Raw genomic sequence first — 19,949 nt, 5'->3', positions numbered from 1 at the left:
GCTAGAACGCGGTTGATGGAGTCGTACTTGCAGCGATTCCGATCTAGTGCCGAACAACGGCACCTCCGCGTTCAACACACGTGCAGCCCGGTGACGTCTCCCGCACCTTGATCCAGCAAGGAGGAGGGAGAGGTTGAGGAAGAAGACCAGCAACACGACGGCGTGGTGTTGGTGGAGAGACGAGGTCTCCCGGCAGGGCTTCGCCAAGCGCCGGCAGAGAGGAGGAGGAAGAAGTGCAGGGCTGCGCCGAGAGAGAGATAAAACCGTGTCTCAAACAGCCCCGGACCTCATCTATATATAGGGGGAGAGGGAGGGGGCGCAGCCCTTAGGGTTCCCACCCCTAAGGGGTGCGGCAGCCCTCAGATGGGGAAGGGGTGGCGGCCAGGGCAAGGGGGAGGGGTGGCGCACCCCTCTGGTGGGCCTAAGGCCCACCTGAATTAGGGTTCCCCCCTCTTTTCCTTTCCCCTGCGCCATGGGCTGAGTGGGGAGGCGCACCAGCCCAACTAGGGGCTGGTTCCCACCCCCACTTAGCCCATCTTACCTCTTGGGGTCGCAGCCCCCCTTCGGTGGTCCCCCGGGACCACCTACGGTGGTCCCGGTGGTCCCGGTACGTTACCGCTGATGCCCGAAACACTTCCGGTCTCCGAAACCATCCGTCCTATATATCAATCTTTACCTCCGGACCATTCCGGAGCTCCTCGTGACGTCCTGGATCTCATCCGGGACTCCGAACAACTTTCGGTAACCTCGTACAACAATTCCCTACAACCCTAGCGTCATCGAACCTTAAGTGTGTAGACCCTACGGGTTCGGGAGACAGGCAGACATGACCGAGACACCTCTCTGGCCAATAACCATCAGCGGGGTCTGGATACCCATGGTGGCTCCCACTAGCTCCACGATGATCTCATCGGATGAACCACGATGTCAAGGATTCAATCAATCCCGTATACGATTCCCTTTGTCTGTCGGTATAGAACTTGCCCGAGATTCGATCGTCGGTATACCTATACCTTGTTCAATCTCGTTACTGGTAAGTCTCTTTACTCGTTCCGTAGCACGTCATCGTGTGACTAACTCCTTAGTCACATTGAGCTCATGATGATGTTCTACCGAGTGGGCCCAGAGATACCTCTCCGTCACACGGAGTGACAAATCCCGATCTCGATTCGTGCCAACCCAACAGACACTTTCGGAGGTACCCGTAGTGCACCTTTATAGTCACCCAGTTACGTTGTGACGTTTGATACACCCAAAGCACTCCTACGGTATCCGGGAGTTGCACGATCTCACGGTCGAAGGAAAAGATACTTGACATTAGAAAAGCATTAGCATACGAACAATACGATCTAGTGCTAGGCTTAGGATTGGGTCTTGTCCACCACATCATTCTCCCAATGATGTGATCCCGTTATCAATGACATCCAATGTCCATGATCAGGAAACTATGATCATCTATTGACTAACGAGCTAGCTAACTAGAGGCTTGCTAGGGACACATTGTGATCTATTCATTCACACATGTATTAGTGTTTCCTGTTAATACAATTATAGCATGAACGATAGACGATTATCATGAACAAGGAAATATGATAATAACCATTTTATTATTGCCTCTAGGGCATATTTCCAACACCTGCACACCCCGTCGCATGACCCGACCCATCTCTGCATCGCTCCAACCCTAGACTGCCGCCACCGCTGCCACTACCCCCTCAGACCTGCGGCCGGAGACCACCGCCGCCACTACCACCGCATCCACCGGAGATGGCGTCCCAGCGAGAGGAGGAGGCGGAGCAACAGTACCAGCGGGATTTAATCCCAGCGAGGAGGAGTGAGCAGGTCTGTGTCCATGGCAATCCCCTCGATTCGAGCTTCGCCGGCGAATGCGGTTGTCTCCCTGCCCATGGATCCAGCGTATTTGGAGGATTGGACCTCAATTCGCAGGCCTCTTTCATGGACCTGATGCATTCAACTCCATCTGATGTGTACGAAGAAGGGCTACCGGAGTTCGTGGCTGGAGGTGCCGGAGGCGGTGGACGTGGTGCAGGGGCGGGGCACAGGGCTGACCGTGGTGCAGGGGCGGGGCACATGGTTGACCGTGCTGGACGCTCGAGTGGTGGCTGTGGGGGGCGCAACAGTAGTGGCCGTGCTGGTCGCGGTGGCCGCCGTGGCCGCGTCCCTGTACTGGGATTAGAAGAGGCAGCTGGTGGTCGGGGTGCTGGACGTGGGCGTGGCGTAGGCCGCAGTGGGTAGACCGGTCGTTCATCCTCTCTGCCGTATCGAGTGCCCCGTGCTAACAGCAGTTCAATGAAGATTGAAGGTGTTCCTGCTACAGAGAATGAGCCAGAGGACTCCCACTTCCATGATCAGTATTATGATGGTGTTGGAGATGATGAATCGGTAATATTTCCTCAACGTTTAATTAATTTCTGCCATTTGGTCAATATTATGTGAGCAGGATAGAACCTTAATTTAAAAGTACAATTGTTCTTAGTTTTTATGTAGCAGCAGTTCATGCTATGTATAACATTAACATGCTTGTGTACTAGAACGATGATATTGATAAGGCTGAATGGACCAATAGTGAAAACACTGCTGCATTTTGTTCACTCTGTGTTGAGGAGATCACAGCTGGCAACAGGAGGAATGGATTCATGACTGCTAGAGGTTACAAAAATATTCCTGTCAAGTTTGAACAGAACAGAGGGCTACGACACTCTAGGATGCAGTTTAAGAACAGATGGGAAGAACTAAAACGCTTCTACTCATTTTGGTTGTGGCTTAACAAACAAACTGGACTAGGTTCATCCCCTTGTGGGGGAATTGTGGCAAGTGATGAATTTTGGAAGAAACATACTAAGATACATTTCTTACAAGTTTCCTCATCCTCCACTAGGTAACTAGAGAAATTTTAATCATGTTGATATTATTTTTACTTATCTTTGATACATGCTCATATCAGCTCATAACATTGTAGGTAAATTTTATCTTGTCGACTCGGGGTATCCGAACAGAAAAGGCTATCTTGCACCTTACAAGGGGATGAAGTACCATTTGCGAGAATTTCGTCAAGGTCCAAGACCACAAGGTAGCAAAGAACTATTCAATTACTACCATTCGTCTCTTCGCAATGTCATTGAAAGGTCTTTTGGAGTTTTGAAGATGAAATGGAGGATTTTATTAGCCATGCCAACGTACCCATTAGAGAAGCAAAGTAAAATCATTCTGGCATGTATGGCTCTACATAATTTCATCCGAGAGAGTGCGTTGAGTGACCAAGAGTTTGATAAGTGTGATAAAGATGAAAGCTATATGCCCATGCCGCCACAAAATCATCCTGGACAAAGCTGTGATAGCACTCAAGATACCGACATGAATGCCTTCCGTGACACTATATGTAATGCTTTGATCGGCGAAGTAGAGTAGATTTGATATTATATGATAATTTAATAATGTAGTTTTTCATTTCTCATGGACAATGTAACTGTGTTCTTCATTCGGATGACATTTTCCTTCAAAGTTAACGATGTGTGTCCATCGTATTTTTTCGTACAATGATTAGTCTACAATTCAAATTTGCCGGGAAATAACACGTTCGTATATGGCTAGTACAATTGTCTATCTATTCAAACTTGGCGCCAAGCAAACCAAATGGCAAGATGAATTAAAAAAATGACCGTTGAAAAAAAAAGAGGGCAAACATGTCATTGTATAATTTAAAAGCTGGTTTACAGTTTATATAATCTGGCCTTCAAACATGTCCACCTAGATTATTTTTATAAACCAGATTATATAATCTATGTTCATAATCCATATTATTATAATCTATTATGGTTCCAAACAGGGCCTTACTCATGCTCATTGTAGCTGTAATAATGTTACTCACGCATTAGCTAATTTTGTTAGGGTGTAATCCGGACTATTATTTGGCTAGGCTCTGGACCAGATGAGGTCATGAAACTAGTAGAACGAGATTGTAACATCTAAACTCTGAGTAATGCAATAATTTATTCGCAAAAATATAACACTATACATGTTAAACTTTGCTATATTTTACTTTTATTTGCAAATACCATTCTTGTTTTCCAACAAATAATTTTTTTTCGAGGATTCCTGCTGCAGCAGAGCGCAGGGTATCTTCTACTCCCTCAGTTTCTAAATATAAGACATTTTAAAGTTGCACTACAGACTTCATACATAGCAAAATTGGTGAATCTACTATGTATGTAGTTTATAGTGAAATCTCTAAAATAGTAGTTTCAAAATGCTTTTGAAAGTAGCATTTTCAGAATTTTGATTTTGTTTTTTTGCCATGACTTTAAAAAATGTGATTTCATGATGAAATTTGACGAGCACTTAGAACATTTGTCAAAGTTTGTCCAAAATTGTTTTTAGATTTTTTTTAAACATTTTTATAATAGTTGTTTAATTTACTGTTCACCCGAGCTCATATGAGCCCGGGTGCAAAAACATCACGTCCTTGTACTATAGGCTACATACATAACAAAATTGGTGAATCTACTACGCATGTAATTTATAATGAAATCTTTAAAATATCTTATATTTAGAAACGAAGGGAGTAGTATATAGATTTCCTCGTTCAGAATCAAAGTATACACCACTTAATGCATCCATCCAACACTTGGTATAATGAACCAAAATTCAACCAAATTGGCAAAAAGGAAAAAAACAATCAACTAAAAATATGCATATAAGATAAGGGAATATTCTCATGTTTTTGTGTACATAAGAAAATACACTCATACATTGAAATTTTAGACAATGTATCGATCGAACAAAAAGGTTTCAAACCGAATGAAGGAAGGAAAGCTGACATACTAATCGACCGTCATTGGTCTGCTTTAGCCTAACACATCACTGCATGAACAGCAAAGCATGGAGCAAGAGACTCAGTAAAAATCAGGACGCCGTACGTACTAACCAACATTATTATCCTTTCTCTTGTCGATCACCTATATTTTACCTCCTTCAATATGGTTGGATCATCCACCATATTCGTATGTCAAATGAATTCATCAATCAATCAATCAATCCATTTGCTCTGGGATTCCCTTGGCGCCGACGTTGAAGAACTCGATGATGACCTCGAGCGGCAGTCCCTTGGTCTCGGGCACCTTGAGCGCCACGAAGACGAGCGCGAGGCAGCAGACGCAGGCGTAGATCCCGAAGACTCCGGCGAGCCCGACGGAGTTGAGCATGACGGGCAGGCTGTATGTGACGATGATGTCGCCGATCCAGAAGGTGAGGGAGCAGAGCGCGATGCAGAGCCCGCGGACGCGGGTGGGGAAGATCTCTGCGCAGAGGATGTTGGGGATGGGGCCGAATCCCATGACGAAGCAGCAGAAGTAGACGATGACGGAGCCCGTGGAGAGCGCGGCGTGCACGGTGGTGGCCATTGGCACGACGTTGGCCACGATGAGGACGATCAGGGAGAAGATGAGCACCGGGATGGTGGTCAGCAGCAGGCTGCGCCGCCCGGACACGTCCATGAGCCACATGGCCACCCCGATGCTCGGCATCATGAGCAGCGTGGTCAGGCCCGAGATGAGGATGGAGGTGGAGTCGGCGCTCAGGCCGAGCCCGGCGAGGAGCACGCTCACGCCGGCCTGGTCCAGGATCTGTGGCGTGTAGTAGAGCACGCCGTTGATGCCGGAGAACTGTGTTTGTGTTGGCATCGCGGGAGGTCCATGTGTCAGCTTGTATTGTATGTATGGCATGGCACGTACGTCCATGTCAGGCACGAGATGATAATTTGCTGAGGTTGAACACGTACCTGCTGGAGGATTTGGATCATCATGCCGCAGAAGAGGGCATGGCGGACTCCGGGCTCGAGGAGCTCGCGCCAGCGTGGGCCGCTGGCGGCGGCCTTGGTGGCGACGGCCTCCGGCGGGTTGGCGAAGGCAGGCTCGGTGGGGCTCTGTCCGATGAGGACGTCCTTGGTGTAGAGCATGGACTGGCTCACCAGCGCCGCTGCGTGGACGTACTCGCCGGGTGCGCCCGCGCCCGCGCCGGCGCCGTTGGCGCCGCCGGGGATGCCTTCCTCGTGCAGGTACATCCTCTTGACGCCGCCGCGCTTCACGCCGTCGGAGCCCACCTTCTCGGTCCATTTCCACGCCAGCTGCCAGCCGCCGCCGATGCCCATGGTGCTTGCCGCGTCCACGCCGCCGCCCATGCTGCTGAACCTCTGCATAGACTGGCTCCGTACCTCGTTGGTGTTCGTCTTACCCTCCACCTCCGTGCTCTGCCTCGACAGCAGGGGCGCCTCGAGGCCTCCACCGCCGCCGCCAGGCGCTGCGGCCGGCTCGTCGTCGTCCGACAGGTACTCGTCGTCGTCTTCATCGTCGCGCGCCGCGTTCTCCTCGTCCCACGCTCCACCGCTGCCGCCGGGGGCGGCGGCGGCGGCTCCAGGCCTCTCGGACACGCTGAGCATGCTCCCGAGGTTGGGGAAGAGCGTGCTCCCCCTCATGCTCCCGGCGCCGCCGTCTCCGGGGAGGCGCTCGTGCACACTCCCGAGGAGCGCCACCACGGGGTCCCTCATCGAGTCGAACATGCTCCCCTGCCTCCCCGTGCCGCCGAGCCCCAGCGCGCTCCCCAGCATGCTGCCCCTCCCGCCGGCGACGGGCTGTGCCACCCACGACAGCCCCTGCTCGGGCCCGTACAGCGTCACCGTGTCCCTCTGCTCCTGGTCGCCGTCCGCTGGGCCGACGACGTACTCCTCGATCTCCGTCTCGCCGGCGCTCCCCAGCCCCTCCACCAGCAGCGCCATCTCGCCGGACACGTCCTCCCTGCCCCTCAGCTTCTCCAGCACGACCCTGGCCTCCTTCATCCTCCCCTTGCTCACCAGCCAGCGCGGCGACTCCGGCAGGTAGAAGACCGTGAGCCCGAGGTAGACCAGAGAGGGCCCGGATAGCACGCCCAGCATGGTCCGCCAGCTCGGGTCGGAATGGAGCGTCATGGTGAAGATCATGCAGTAGGCCATGAACATGCCGGCGGAACCCGTGAACTGCGGGAAGGTGTTGAGCAGGCCCCGGATCTCGGGCGGCGCCGTCTCGGAGATGTAGACGGGGACGAGCGTGACGGCGAGGCCGACGCCGAAGCCGTCGACGAGGCGGGCGATGAGGAGCACGACGACGTTGGGCGACCAGAGCATGATGAGGCCGCCGAGGAAGTAGAGGAGCGAGGAGGCGATGAGCATGGGGCGGCGGCCAACCATGTCGGCGATGGGGCCGGAGAAGGTGGTGATGATGGTGGCGCCGATGAGGGAGGTGGCGACGACGAGGCCCTCGATGGCCGGCTGCGTCTCGAGATGGAACTCCCGCTTGATGTACATGACGGCACCGGCGATGGTGGCGTTGTCCACGCCCTGGAGCATGTTGCCTATGGCGGCCGTGATGGCCACCAATACCGCGCCCCTCATTGATGAGCACGTAGGGTGCGAGCTAGCCGGAGCAGAGGAGGGAGAAGAGAGAAGAAAGAGAGAGACGGGGTTCTCTGCCGATTGGAAAATGGATCATATGGTGCGAGGAGGAAGACGACCGCGGTTGGCAATGGATCCACAAAACGGGGAGCTAATATTGGGCAGGAGACAAGTCTCCCTCCTCCTCCATCGCTCTGCATGCATGCACTCTACTCCATTCTTTTAGCCGCGAGACCAGCGTCCACCCATGTATCCACCCTCGGTCTGTCCTCCGGGCCTTTTCTTTTTTAAAAGCATGCTTGCATTTAAATCACAAAATAATATAAAGTTTACAAATTCACTCTAACACACGCATAAAAAAACCCAGAAAAACACAATATGATCCTAAAACAAGCCATAAAACATAAAGATCTTCGAAGCTTCATATCATCATTTCTGAACCTTGTGAGAAGACCCCTACAACATAACAGTGTAATTAGATTCAAGCGGGTCATCATCATCAACCACGGCACAATCGCCGCCACGTTTTTTCTCATTCCTTCGCACCGACGTCAAAATGGCAAGGAGTTACAAGTGCATCCAACACTCTTGCACCAGTCTTTGCCATATTTGACTTCGAGTACCGCTATATGTGTCCCTATCAGAACTAGGATCCGGTTTTAATGCCACGGTCGGGCCAATCGTCCGAGCAAAGTACGACATCCCTCCAGCAACAACATAAAAAAAGAGGAAGAACAACAACGAAAAATCATATCGACGAAGATGATGAAGAATCTCCGTCTCCATACAACCCCTTTCCATTCGAGGACCCAACCAACCAATGCCAGTTGACATCCAGACACCATAGCCCGCGACCTCCATGAGATACGAGGATCCCCACCTCGCCGGCCCCTAGCCTGAGAAAACTTATTCAAGCGAGACGTCGCCGTAGCGGCCTCGACGACGTCTCCCACAATCCGAACCCTGCAGCAAACCCACCACACAGAGCCGAGGTTCCCCCTCCCTCCCGCCACCGGAGCGGCCGGCGGAGGGAGAGGGAACCGACTGCAGCGTCGGAGGCACGAAGGGAAGCCCTGCCCCGCTCGCCTTCTTTCCGCCCTCTTTTCAGCGACGTACACGATCACATACACACCTACACGGTCACATGCACTCCCACCGTGTGCCACCGTGCCACATACACGATTGCATGCACTCCTAACGTGCCTCACTTATGCTCATCTCTTTTCCAGCAACTACGTGTGCCTGCTCTGTTTTGCTACTATACACCCTGTCGTGCACACATGCTTAGATGGGAGATCATGCAGAGTACAAACTAGACACATCTTTCTTTCTTCCTTTTTGGGGGATGATGCCCACATCTTCTTATGATCTTATTATCATTTTTTTGTGTGCAACCAATTATCCCCAGTATTGGCTGGCCAGCCACCTTACCAAAAGATTTTCATCTCCATGTTTTTAGACCAATATATGCCGTTCATTCCGTAATTCATCTCGTGTACCCCATGCATTCGTTGCTTGCACTTTTTTCTTCCGTTGTGCCGATCACATTGTTTGAACGTGCAAATTTCAAACTGAATGCAAACCCTAGCCCTTGGGTAGAGTTTTTCATGGATGTTTCGTCAACTTACCAACCGCCTTTGGCTGCCGGCTTTTCTTACAGTATCATTTTGTTTCTACTCTGGCTGTCGGGCTTTTAGTGATAGGAGTTGCCCCCGCCAAACTTATATTAAAGGAGAGGCAAACTACCATCAAATTTTATTACAACCAAGTTCACAATCCCAGATAAGCAGAGGAAACTACACAGCAGCAAAACACAAGCCAAGCTTCTCGCAAAACACACACACACACATACAAGCCAAGCTTTCTCGCAAAACACACACACACACACACACACACACACACAATCAAGCTTATTTCACATGAAACCAGTTGAAGTCCCGCAGCCAAATTGTCGTCTCCCGCTCACTGGTTGCCGCACCAGAAGTTATCAGTTCCAGGCTATCCTCAACGTTTCCTCATGATGATGATCGAGGACTAGCATGCAATGAAGCAGAAGGGCACCCTGCACATCGACACATATCATCTTTCATATTTTTTTTGCGGAGGTGAAGGGAGTTTTATTTCAAGGAACAGAGTTACAGTCGAGAGGCCACAAGTCCATAATACACGGTGGAACTGAATCCAGCCACATAGCCGTGGCACGTTCGGAACGGTTATATTTAGCCAACCGACCGGCAACTCTATTTTGAGGACTATCATGCAATGAAGCAGAAGGGCACCCTGCACATCGACACATATCACCTTCCATTAGTGCGGAAGTGAATTCACTCGAATCCAGGACACACTTTAGACTTCACCGCACCCTCCCCTAAATTTCAGTTTCATTACCGAACAATCTATAAGTCCCACAAGGAAGCAACAAAAAGAACATTGATCACATCATCATTCTTATTATTTTTCATTGTTTTGATACGTCATCCAAAGAACATGAATGGAAATGTTCAATAATCAGCTATTATTTTCCAAATATTAGAATAACAATGTAATCAAAGAAAAGGTTTTAACACACATTCTCTCACGTTACAAAAGACACGAGTAGTGTCAGCCACATGGGATGCTTCCCCAAGTTATCTCGGCATAAAACCTTAATGTTAGAAACCATCCACGAGAAAACATGCATAGTCGGTAGCATTTCGATATTCGAAAGGCAACCAACGAGAGGGTGGGATATCACTCTGTAATTAATCACATTATAAAAGGATTTAACAAAAACCAATTCCTCAAGATTTAGGCCACCAAAAAGGAATATCTTTATTGGAAGATAAAACAAGGCTAGGATTATTATTTGTCGATTCCCCCTCATACATCAACGTGCATTCGGACTCGAGGAAGCCCTCCATCGCTTCACAAGACTGCTAACTAATCGTAGAGCATGAGCAATTGTTTGGTTGATTACATCTCTATTTGGTACCAATTTGTGAACCTATGGGTACGAAGATGGCAAATGGCGTGGCTCGCAATGGGTTGGAGGCAGAGGCGGATGACTAAAAAATTGAGGTGGGGCGGACTCTTAAGCATAATAACAAGTAATTGTCCCCTTTCATGGAATTCACTTGGTCTTGATCAGCGGCATATGCCGTAGCCTACGAAGCACCGACAGAGACACATACGCACGGTGATATGGCAATTTCCAAAAACAACCATACGATTGTATCCTGAATATTTCCTCCGCCAACCGTCGTCATCCACTCTTCCGCAAAACAAAACAAAAAACCGTCGTCATCCACTGTGCCCGATCGCTCATCACCCACAGTCGTCCTCTTGACCGTCGAGTGTGCTAGCTAGGGGTTCATGGCGTGCGTGCATCATTGGGGGCTAGGGAATGGCTTCGTGGACGTCGGAGCGAGTTGTCTGGCTCTGTTCATGATAGGGATCGGACCAAAATAACGTGGCTGCATGCATCTCTAGGCGTTGACATAGGCTCAATTAGCAAGATTGTGTGCCCCTTTTCTTTTTTTCAACGATTATTTTTTATCTAACAAGAGCCAGCGAAAAGGCTAAAAGACGAGAGCCAGCGACCCAACAAATGATGATACGCATACATTTATTAAAAATTTGGACCAAACCAAAATCAAATTCACGAGTGATCTTCATGCATGCATAGCTTGTTTAATCTGATCGTTCTCCCCACGTGAACGTCTTAATCACGGCCCCCTGCCCACCCCTCCTCTCTCTCTCTCTCTGTTGAAAATAGTATCACTTTTCGATTAGACTAATCCTCAAGTAAACAGTAAGTATGGCAATCAGAGTATGCAACTTATACTGATACCTAAGCATATGAGCATGCATAGTACATATAATCAGGGGTGGCTGTATGGACGGACCTTGATGCACAGACATCAGAGTTGAATTTTATTTTCAGTGGTGATTAGCATCAACAACATGTATGTGCAACACGCTACGATAACAAATGTCCATCAGGTTGTAAATTTGTGTCCATCAGGCTACGATAGCTTTTGGTTTGGACAGGGGAGGTCGTAGCCTCTAGGCCTTTTGGGCAGGGGTGTCGTGGGCCTATTGGACATCTAGCTTTACATGCTAGTTCAACTATTATTGGAGCTTGTTGATAAAAATAAAAACGAACTACTATGGGAAAACTCTTTTTCTAGGCTAATTCTAATTTATTTTAGGGTTAATTCTAACTCTGGTGTTTAATGGCTAATTCTAATGTTTCATTTTCTTCTTCTAATTTTATGTGTAATTTGTATCAACAAATACACTTTAATCACTTTATTTAGTACATTGTCGGTCGAAAAGTTTATGCCATTGCCAAAGCGGTGCACCAGGGTAACTTTAGCTCCAGCTCCGCCCCTGCATATAACCGAAACATCTATAAAGACATCATATACAACTACCACATAACGAATAGATAAGGGATGAACATGTCATACTGATACTTCTCTAATATATATATATATATATATATATATATATATATATATATATATATATATATATATATATATATATATTGTTCCATGATGACATATTATCATTCTATAAAACTTTTGGGTATTTATTTATCAATTTATATTATTTTTGAGTATTAACCTACTGACGCAGTGCCCAATTGCAGTTGTTTTTTTCTGCGTGTTTTTTCACTTTTCAGGTTTTCCATATAAAACAAAGTCAAATTTCACTGAAGTTTTTTGGTGATTTTTTTCTGGACCAAAAAGAGACCAACGAGCATGAGAAGAAGGCTGAAGGACTCGCGAGGAGCCCACAAGCCAAAAGGGCGCGGCCTGGGGGTGCACCGTGATGGCATGTGCCTCCCTCGTGGCCCTCTCGACTCTGTTCTTTGGCTTATAAATTCTCATCTACCCTAAAAACACCAGAGGGAGTCCCTAAACACTTTTTACGCCGCCGCAAGTCTTTGTTCCGACGAGAGGCCATATGGAGCTCCGTTCCGGCACCCTGCCGTAGGGGAGATCGATCATCGAGGGCCTCTTCATCAACCTTGCTGCCCTCACGATAATGTGTGAGTAGTTCACCATAGACCTATGGGTCCATAGTCAGTACCTAGATGGCAATCTCTCTCTTTGATCTTTAATACAAGTAATGGAAATACTTATGGTTGATATTCCTATTGGTTTAATAAACCTTTGTTTCATAACTGAAGAAAATACTTACCCACATTGTGCTGCGATAACTTATTCCTCTTCACGAAAAATCCAACGCAGATCACAAGTATCACATATCCTCCGACTGGCCAGTCCAATGCGACGGCGACAACAACAACCACGACGTGATCCATGAACTTCTTCTTGGCAGTAGCATTGCCGACCATGGTGTCAAAGGAGGGGAGTAGTGGAAGTAGAGGAGGACGAAGATGGAGACAGATCGGGAGCAGTCGCGCCGAGACGCTCCTCAAAAACCTTAATTATCGCGGTTCTCCTGCACAGGGTCTCGAACGATTGGGTTCCAGAGGCACCTACTTTTCCGACCAACCGTGTACACGGTCATCGTGATAGGATCTCCGGAAGCAGCACAATGAGAGAAACATTAGATGACGACAAGGGTTATGCAGAAGGGAGTGAGTGAGTTAAGGTTCACTGCACAGGCGAGCGCCTCCTTATATAAGTCGTGATGTAGATGGATTTGGGCTTAGGCCCATGACTGAGTCCTTAAACAACCCACGGTCCAACCAACCATTCATGACCGGAAAAAATAAGCCCCGACTCGTCTCATTCCTGCGTCGAGCCAAGGCGTGGCGTGACGGGCGGTGGAGAAGGAACAACGTGTGTATACAACTCCTCTTCCCAAGCTTTGAATGGCATGTGGTAGAGCATCCCTTACAAGTAGCGAGTACCGGGTCTCGATTCCCAAGGTCTTGCCTTTATAGTTGTACCTGACAATGACCTTGTTGAAGGCATTGTTTTTCGATGAACTTGGACTTTCTCCAGGGAGAAAACCCCATATCTTAGATCGGACAACGACAATAGTTGTGCATTGTTTCCTTTCTGGGTTGTTTTTGAAGAACCTCTTTTGTATTCTCGGTGTTGTCTTCGGTGGTGGTTAGAGTGTTGCTGATGCTGGTGTGTTCATCATCGTGACAAAGCCGAATATAATTGATATCTTCGTGATACTATAATATATTCCTTTTATTGAAGAAAATTCTCTATCATTCAAGGGGTTTTTAAGTTCCGGTCAATGCCCATATTTGTTTTTGTGTTTGCTCTGTATTTGCTCGGTGTCTGTTTTCGATAGTATTTGTTTTCGATCCGTTTCCGCTTCATTTTCATCTCTAGAGAAAAATATCCTGTTGGGGGAAACATCTCTTACAAAATGGTTATGGCTGGCGATGGCTTGGAGATCCACTAAAAGGAGGACCTAATTTAGTGTTGGAATAGTTCATTCCTGCTGGATCTGCATGCATGCGTCGCTCGTTCGATCCATTTGTTCGATCGGGGCTGTACATCCCAATCACGAACCCCTTCTGCAATCTATCTCTCCCCTGTTATACAGAATCACATGCGCGACATCCATCATGAGAATGCATGGTTCAGGGTCAGCCATGCAAGACTACCGTGTGTTTGCTCGGTTTTGCCACGACACCCTATCATGCTTTGTACATGCATGCGAAGCTATGCATCTGCACTTTGCTCATCCTCAAAATAGGCTTATGATATAACAACCACCCAATATAACAAAGATCTCACTGCTGTGACGCACAACACAAATACGCCTACAAGAATTAAGAGAGAAAGCAAAAGAAATGAATTACAAGAGTCGGATTGACGGAAACGATGATGATCCTAAACTGTTGCACCTTCCGAAGATATCCACCACACTCCTAGCACTTAGAACCACCGCATACCTAGAAACACCTTCAGGAAGAAACGCGATGATGACGATGTTACTGTCCGGATTGGTCGTAGGGTATCCCCGATACGCAGAGGGGCGTGGGTGAGTGGGATACTCGACGTTCTCCAGGAAGGAATGACGACGCCCATGGGCGTCGTCTTGTCGATGCTAGCCATGCCGAAAAGGATTTCTCCCATCTACCACACACCCACCACACCCCGACCAATCCGTCGCACTACACCAAACTTGCCGTCCACCAACATGCGTCGCCGCGGTCTTGGAGTCACTATCATCGTCTCACCATGAAGAGCGAAGCGGGACCGATGGGTCTGAGAGAGAGCAGCCGGGTACGAGGAGCGGCATAGTCGGCGGCCACACGGGAGGGGACAACCTCCACCGCCCTTGGCGGTCACCGACCGGACATAGCAAGAGGAGCACACTAGGCACGTAGGCCCGACTAAGCCCGAAATGGCCTGTGAAGCTCCGTTGTCGTGCTGCAGTGGGCACGTCGCCATCTCCGCAACCCCTTGCACGAGCCCCACTTCCGTCCGATGGAGTCGTCGCAGGTGGAGCCTAGCCAGGACCGCCCAGACCCAGATGGGGCCCCAAAGGGCCCAGATCTGGACCGGGAGGCGCCGCCGCTAGCCTCCGCGCCAACCCACAACCAAGTGGCCACGCCACTGCCTCCTCACCATCCAAAGCTGCACCGCCCGAGGTAGCGCCACCACCGGAACCGCCGCTGCCCGAGGTGCACGGTCGCACGCCCGCGACAGGTAGTACCATCTGCAGTCGCCGGGAGCCCGAAGCCGGACCCCAGTAGCCGCCCTCGCCGTCCGCAGTCCGCGCCGCCTGGATCCAGATCCGACAGGCCGGCGGACGTTGATCCTTGCCCAAGCGCGCCCCTCCATGGCAGCCGCTATGCCACCACGAGAGCTCATGGTGACGACGAGCCGCCGCCACCCGGAGCTCCCCGCCATAGCCTGGCTCCTCGAGTGACCAACCGTCCCACATCAGTCGGGGGTCTGTGAGGAGGGGAAGCAGCGACCTTGCCGCTGCCCACACCAGTCAGGGATGGAGCTGGTACAGTAGCACTGGTATCAGTTGAAATGTACATTAAGAAACAAAAGAGACAAATTCATATGTGAGTAGTGTCAAATGTTGTTTTTGTCTTTTTTATCCTATTCATGCAAGATTTCACTATACCCCGTAGAATTTGGACATGGAACTTTTAGGACTTGTAGTCACATTCCTTTTAAACATTCATATTTGTTTTCAGAATTTTTTGAAACATTTGAAATTAATTTTTTTTCGAAGTTTGAGCATGGGGAGCACCCCAAGACGGGAGCATTTGATATTTCCCCACCCCACCTCCTTGTGTTATTCTCAGTCTCAGACTTCCCTACGCCGGCTTCCCCGCACCTCGATACGCTGGCTGCGACGCCGCCTTCTTCAGCCTCGACGTTAATGCGTAATTGATGAACGCAACACCATTATCTAAACACCTGCAAAATAGCAAAACTGCGAAATTCACCAAAGGAGGACATAATGGGAACTTCAGATGTGGAAAGTTTTTTTTTCAGAAACCTTTGATTTTTTTTTGTCACACGAAGGTCTGACGGAAGAGTTCACTCATAACATTTGCCTCTATATTGCACATGTATAGTTGTGTGCATCTTCACTTGCGTGGCCCCAAGCTTAATTCTTTAATGGTTGCATCATTTATATTTCCACAGGCATGTTGAAGAAGCAATAAAACATTCTCTCATTTCTATAAAAAAGATTACACATGGCCATATCTGTCATTATATACTAAAGGTATTTGACTGACTAACCAGAAAAAGGAAAATTTGGTCAGAAAATCTAAATGAACATATGATTGTTGATTCAACCGAATAATACATGACATCCAATGGATATTTAGATGCATCCTATAAAATCTGGTTAGAAAATCTAACCAAAAAACATATATTTTGATTCGACAGTTTGTGGTTGGTTTGTCGCCCCAGGTTGGAAGGTTATGTTTGTTTGCCATTTGTCTGCTTGAACTTTCATAATGTTGCGAGGACGGATGAGATGTTGCCTTTTCTAGTTTGCCAACATTTTTTTTCAATTATCAACTTTTTAAATTTTATGAATAATTTTTAAGCTCATGAACATTTTTTTAAATTATGATCTTTTTTATAAATATGTGAACAATATTTGGATTCACAGTATTTCAATCCATGAACAGTTTTTTGATTTATAAACATTTTTTGGATCCACGATTTTTTTGTATTCACATTTTTTTGTGAATTCAAGAACAGTCTATGAATCCATGAACTCATTTTCCAATTCAGGAACATGTACTGGATTTGTTAATATTTTTTGAATTTGTTAACATCTTCTGAATTCACGATCATTTTTTTAATTCATGAACATATGTCTAAATCCATGATTTTTCTGAATTCATGGACTTTTCAAACTAATGAACAATTCTTGAGTATGTGAACATTTTTTGTATTCATAAACATGATTTGAAATGCGCAAACAATTTATTGAATTCGTGGTCTATTTTGCATTCATGAAGATGTTTTGTAATTCTCGAAGAATTTCTCAACTGAAAAACTTTTTTCAAATTATCACACAATTTTCAAAAACGTAGACAATTTTCATGTCGTGAACATTATTTCAATTTTGAGTAGTTGTTGAATCCAGGATCGATTTTCGAATTCAGGCACAATTTGTTCTACGCATGATTTTTATTTTTGTAAATATACAACCTTTTTGTTTTGTGTTAGCTATTCTTTGTGACAAATTAGCTATTTATATGAAACTATAAATTAAACTGACCGACAAAAGATGAAATGAGAAAAAAAGGGAAAAGATTTACAGACGTGCACTCGCTGGCAGGGCCAGGCCCATAACGCGAGCGACGCGAGCTTAGCGCTCACTGTGACGGACACACTTGGATCGGCAGCACGCGATTTCCTCACCCTCCCTCCCGGCGGCGGCGACGGAGCCTAAGAACCGGCGACGGCAACGGCGAGGAGACTCCTCGCGTCTGAACGGGTGAGTCCTCCTTCCCCTCCCACCACCTCCCTGGGCTCGGTCCATGTATTCAGCAAAACATCATTGCTGACACCCGCAGTAACTTCAGAATACTTGGATTTCTTGAGGCGGGCTGTTCTTGTCTTCTCTCACGCTCTGGCGTCGCGGCGTGGGTGAACGCGCGAGGAGAGGCGCCGATATGTTTGCGACGGCGGCGCGGTGGGCGGCGAAGAAGGGGAAGCCCAAGATGGCGCCCATCGAGCTCACGACGGCGCCGGAGCAGGCGCAGTCCATCACACGCACCATCTTCGACGTCGTCAAGGAGCACGGCCCCCTCACCATCTCTGACGTCTGGGAGCACGTCAAGGTACCGTTTCTTCTGAAGCTCCTGCAAGATTCATCTCTGCGCGCACGCACGCACAGAACCTGTTCGACGGAATGTCTTTCTGTCAACTTGGCTGGACGGACAGTGTCCTCTCTGTCCTTGGAATGGGTTAAAGAGTCACTTTGGATTTCTTGTCATTCAGAACTTGCGGTGTGTTAAATTTCCTTCAGGACGTAGGGCTGAGGGGTTTGACAAGCAAGAGGCAGATGAAGATCATGCTGCGGTGGATGAGGGAGAAGCAGAAGCTCAGGCTCATCTGCGACCATGACGGGCCTCACAAGCAGTTCCTCTACACGACGTGGTTCACCAACCCCAAGAATGCGCCGCAGAGGCCCAACAGGGAGCTCAACAGGGAGCAGCCCAAGCCATGAACGCACTCATCTTGACCGATGTAGGGCATATTTGGCTTACACCTTGCTAATGATTTTTCCTGGATCTGTAGACAAAGCTGTTAATCATATATCGTGCTTATAGCTGAAATACTGTGAATGATGCCACGTTGTGAATTATGCATAAATAAATAACCCAAAACATTTTTTTTTCCGCTGTACTTCTGTTTTTGCCTTCTTTGCTGCTTCTTTCTGAAACTGGTGCTGGTGTTCTGAAGAACTTTGGCCTAGGCCTTCTCCAATTCAAATGGATGTGCTTTTAACTGCTACTCCCTCCGTAACTTAGTATAAGACATTTTTTTTGGCATTATAGTAGTGTCAAAGAACATCTTATATTAAGTTACAGAGGGAGTATTAACTTGGGCAAAAACCTTACGTCAAATGATTTTGTTATATCTGATTATCACATCTCTTAACCATTTGCAGGTCATGTATTCAGTAGAATAGCATACAAAGCGTCTAATTTCTGATGACAATCATAGTAGTTAGTAACTTCAAAATAATTTTAGTAATTGACACATGTTTGTTTCCAGAGCTACTGTGCCCTTATATTACATTTCAATTGCAGTATATAAAAATTTAGTGGCATAAACAACCTGTAATAACAAGGACCCAGAACTAATTTCCTACTATAATTTTCGTATACTCGCACATACTCCTTCTACATATATGCACTCACATGACCTTCCAAATGCCTTGATTATTTGCAGAACTTTCTTTTTGTCAATGCTGGTGTGCTTTTTTTTTTTCAGTTGATAGCTATAGTTAAGAACTATAGACCCAGGAAAGGCACTGTCTTTGACAAGCGTATTGAAGCCTGGAGTTATTCCAAGAGATGCAGCAGCTCAATTGGTTTGAGGTCAGAATCATAGCGGTTGATGCAGCCAAGGGAAAGAAGGGGAACAGGTGGCGCGGCTGATGCTAGACCTCCAGTGCTCAGCAAAGAAATGAATAGTACAATTGTGTCTGGAGCCAATATCCTGAAGGAGGATTCTAATCCAGATTCTGAGTAGCCTGGCTGGTGGTGGGACCTGGTTGACAAGTGTCCGTACTCAGCGAGCTTCGGAGGAAACATGCGAGGGCACTGTTTTGTGAAGACCTGAGTTGTTTCGTCAAGTTGGACAACTGGGATTGCATCAAGGATAAGGAAACAAGCTCTCACTGCTATGAACTAACTGGTCAGGACAGTCTCATTCCATCATCATGTCGCTTTTTCTTACAAGGTATGTTATTATTAGTGCACGAACATACTGGTTATTTTCGATAGGTAATGATGTACTAGTGACTTGGAGTATTGAAGTTGCTTGGCTGCCTGAGTATAATGAATTTTAGCCTAGGTCACCATTGTTGTTTCTCATGTTCTTGTTAAGATGCAGTAGCTTATGTATCTTGCAGCAAATGCTGTAACATGTCTCTCATATTATTCCATAATAGCATAGGAGGATCGTTACCTGAATTTCTACTCTTTACTACGGGACATATCAGTTATTTTTTGGAATTAATGTACTAGGTGGAGCAATTTAATTAGTTTGGCTATCTTGGTACAGTACATTCCCTAGGCCACAAGTATGTTAGTTAGTGTTTCATGTTAAGACTTAAGAGGCCCATTTATAGCCATGTCGAGTTCAGTGGAAATCATAAAAACGGAAAATTCGTCATTTGCTTTGTTCATCCACCACCTGCATCATGATCTGCTGTTCTGCACGGGAGACATCACCGAAGAAAGATAAGTAAAGAGAACACCATGAAAAATTGCTGATCTGGACATGGCTGGTAGTGGTTTACTTTTAGGAAACAGTACACGTACAATTTATGGAGATGTTGTCAATGCATAACACTTGGT

General features: G+C 47.3%; 2 protein-coding genes across 3 annotated transcripts; one reads left to right on the top strand and one right to left on the bottom strand.

Annotated features, from left to right (window-relative positions):
• Positions 1-4,703: 4,703 nt before the first annotated feature.
• Positions 4,704-7,646, bottom strand: LOC123411600 (monosaccharide-sensing protein 2-like). Its single transcript, XM_045104566.1, has 2 exons — positions 5,798-7,646; positions 4,704-5,681 (listed from the first exon to the last, which is right to left on the bottom strand). Exons 1-2 carry the CDS (start codon positions 7,439-7,441, stop codon positions 5,052-5,054), a joined length of 2,274 nt encoding a protein of 757 aa, XP_044960501.1. The 5' UTR covers positions 7,442-7,646; the 3' UTR covers positions 4,704-5,051.
• A 9,582-nt stretch (positions 7,647-17,228) lies between these two features.
• LOC123408208 lies at positions 17,229-19,562 on the top strand. 2 transcript variants are annotated; one of them, XM_045101374.1, is made up of 4 exons: positions 17,229-17,353; positions 17,442-17,699; positions 17,888-18,108; positions 18,859-19,562. In XM_045101374.1, the coding sequence occupies exons 2-3, from the start codon at positions 17,532-17,534 to the stop codon at positions 18,086-18,088; spliced, it is 369 nt and encodes a 122-aa protein (XP_044957309.1). In that variant the 5' UTR covers positions 17,229-17,353; positions 17,442-17,531; the 3' UTR covers positions 18,089-18,108; positions 18,859-19,562. The 2 variants fall into 2 exon arrangements, with proteins under 2 accessions (XP_044957309.1, XP_044957308.1); XM_045101373.1 differs by lacking the exon at positions 18,859-19,562 and having other exon boundaries at positions 17,231-17,353; positions 17,888-18,260.
• Positions 19,563-19,949: the final 387 nt, after the last annotated feature.

The sequence above is a fragment of the Hordeum vulgare genome, chromosome 7H (assembly GCF_904849725.1).
Source record: "Hordeum vulgare subsp. vulgare chromosome 7H, MorexV3_pseudomolecules_assembly, whole genome shotgun sequence".
Lineage (NCBI taxonomy): Eukaryota > Viridiplantae > Streptophyta > Magnoliopsida > Poales > Poaceae > Hordeum > Hordeum vulgare.
The sequence above is the reverse complement of the archived record's forward strand: the minus strand, read 5'-3'. Positions and strand labels throughout refer to the sequence as shown.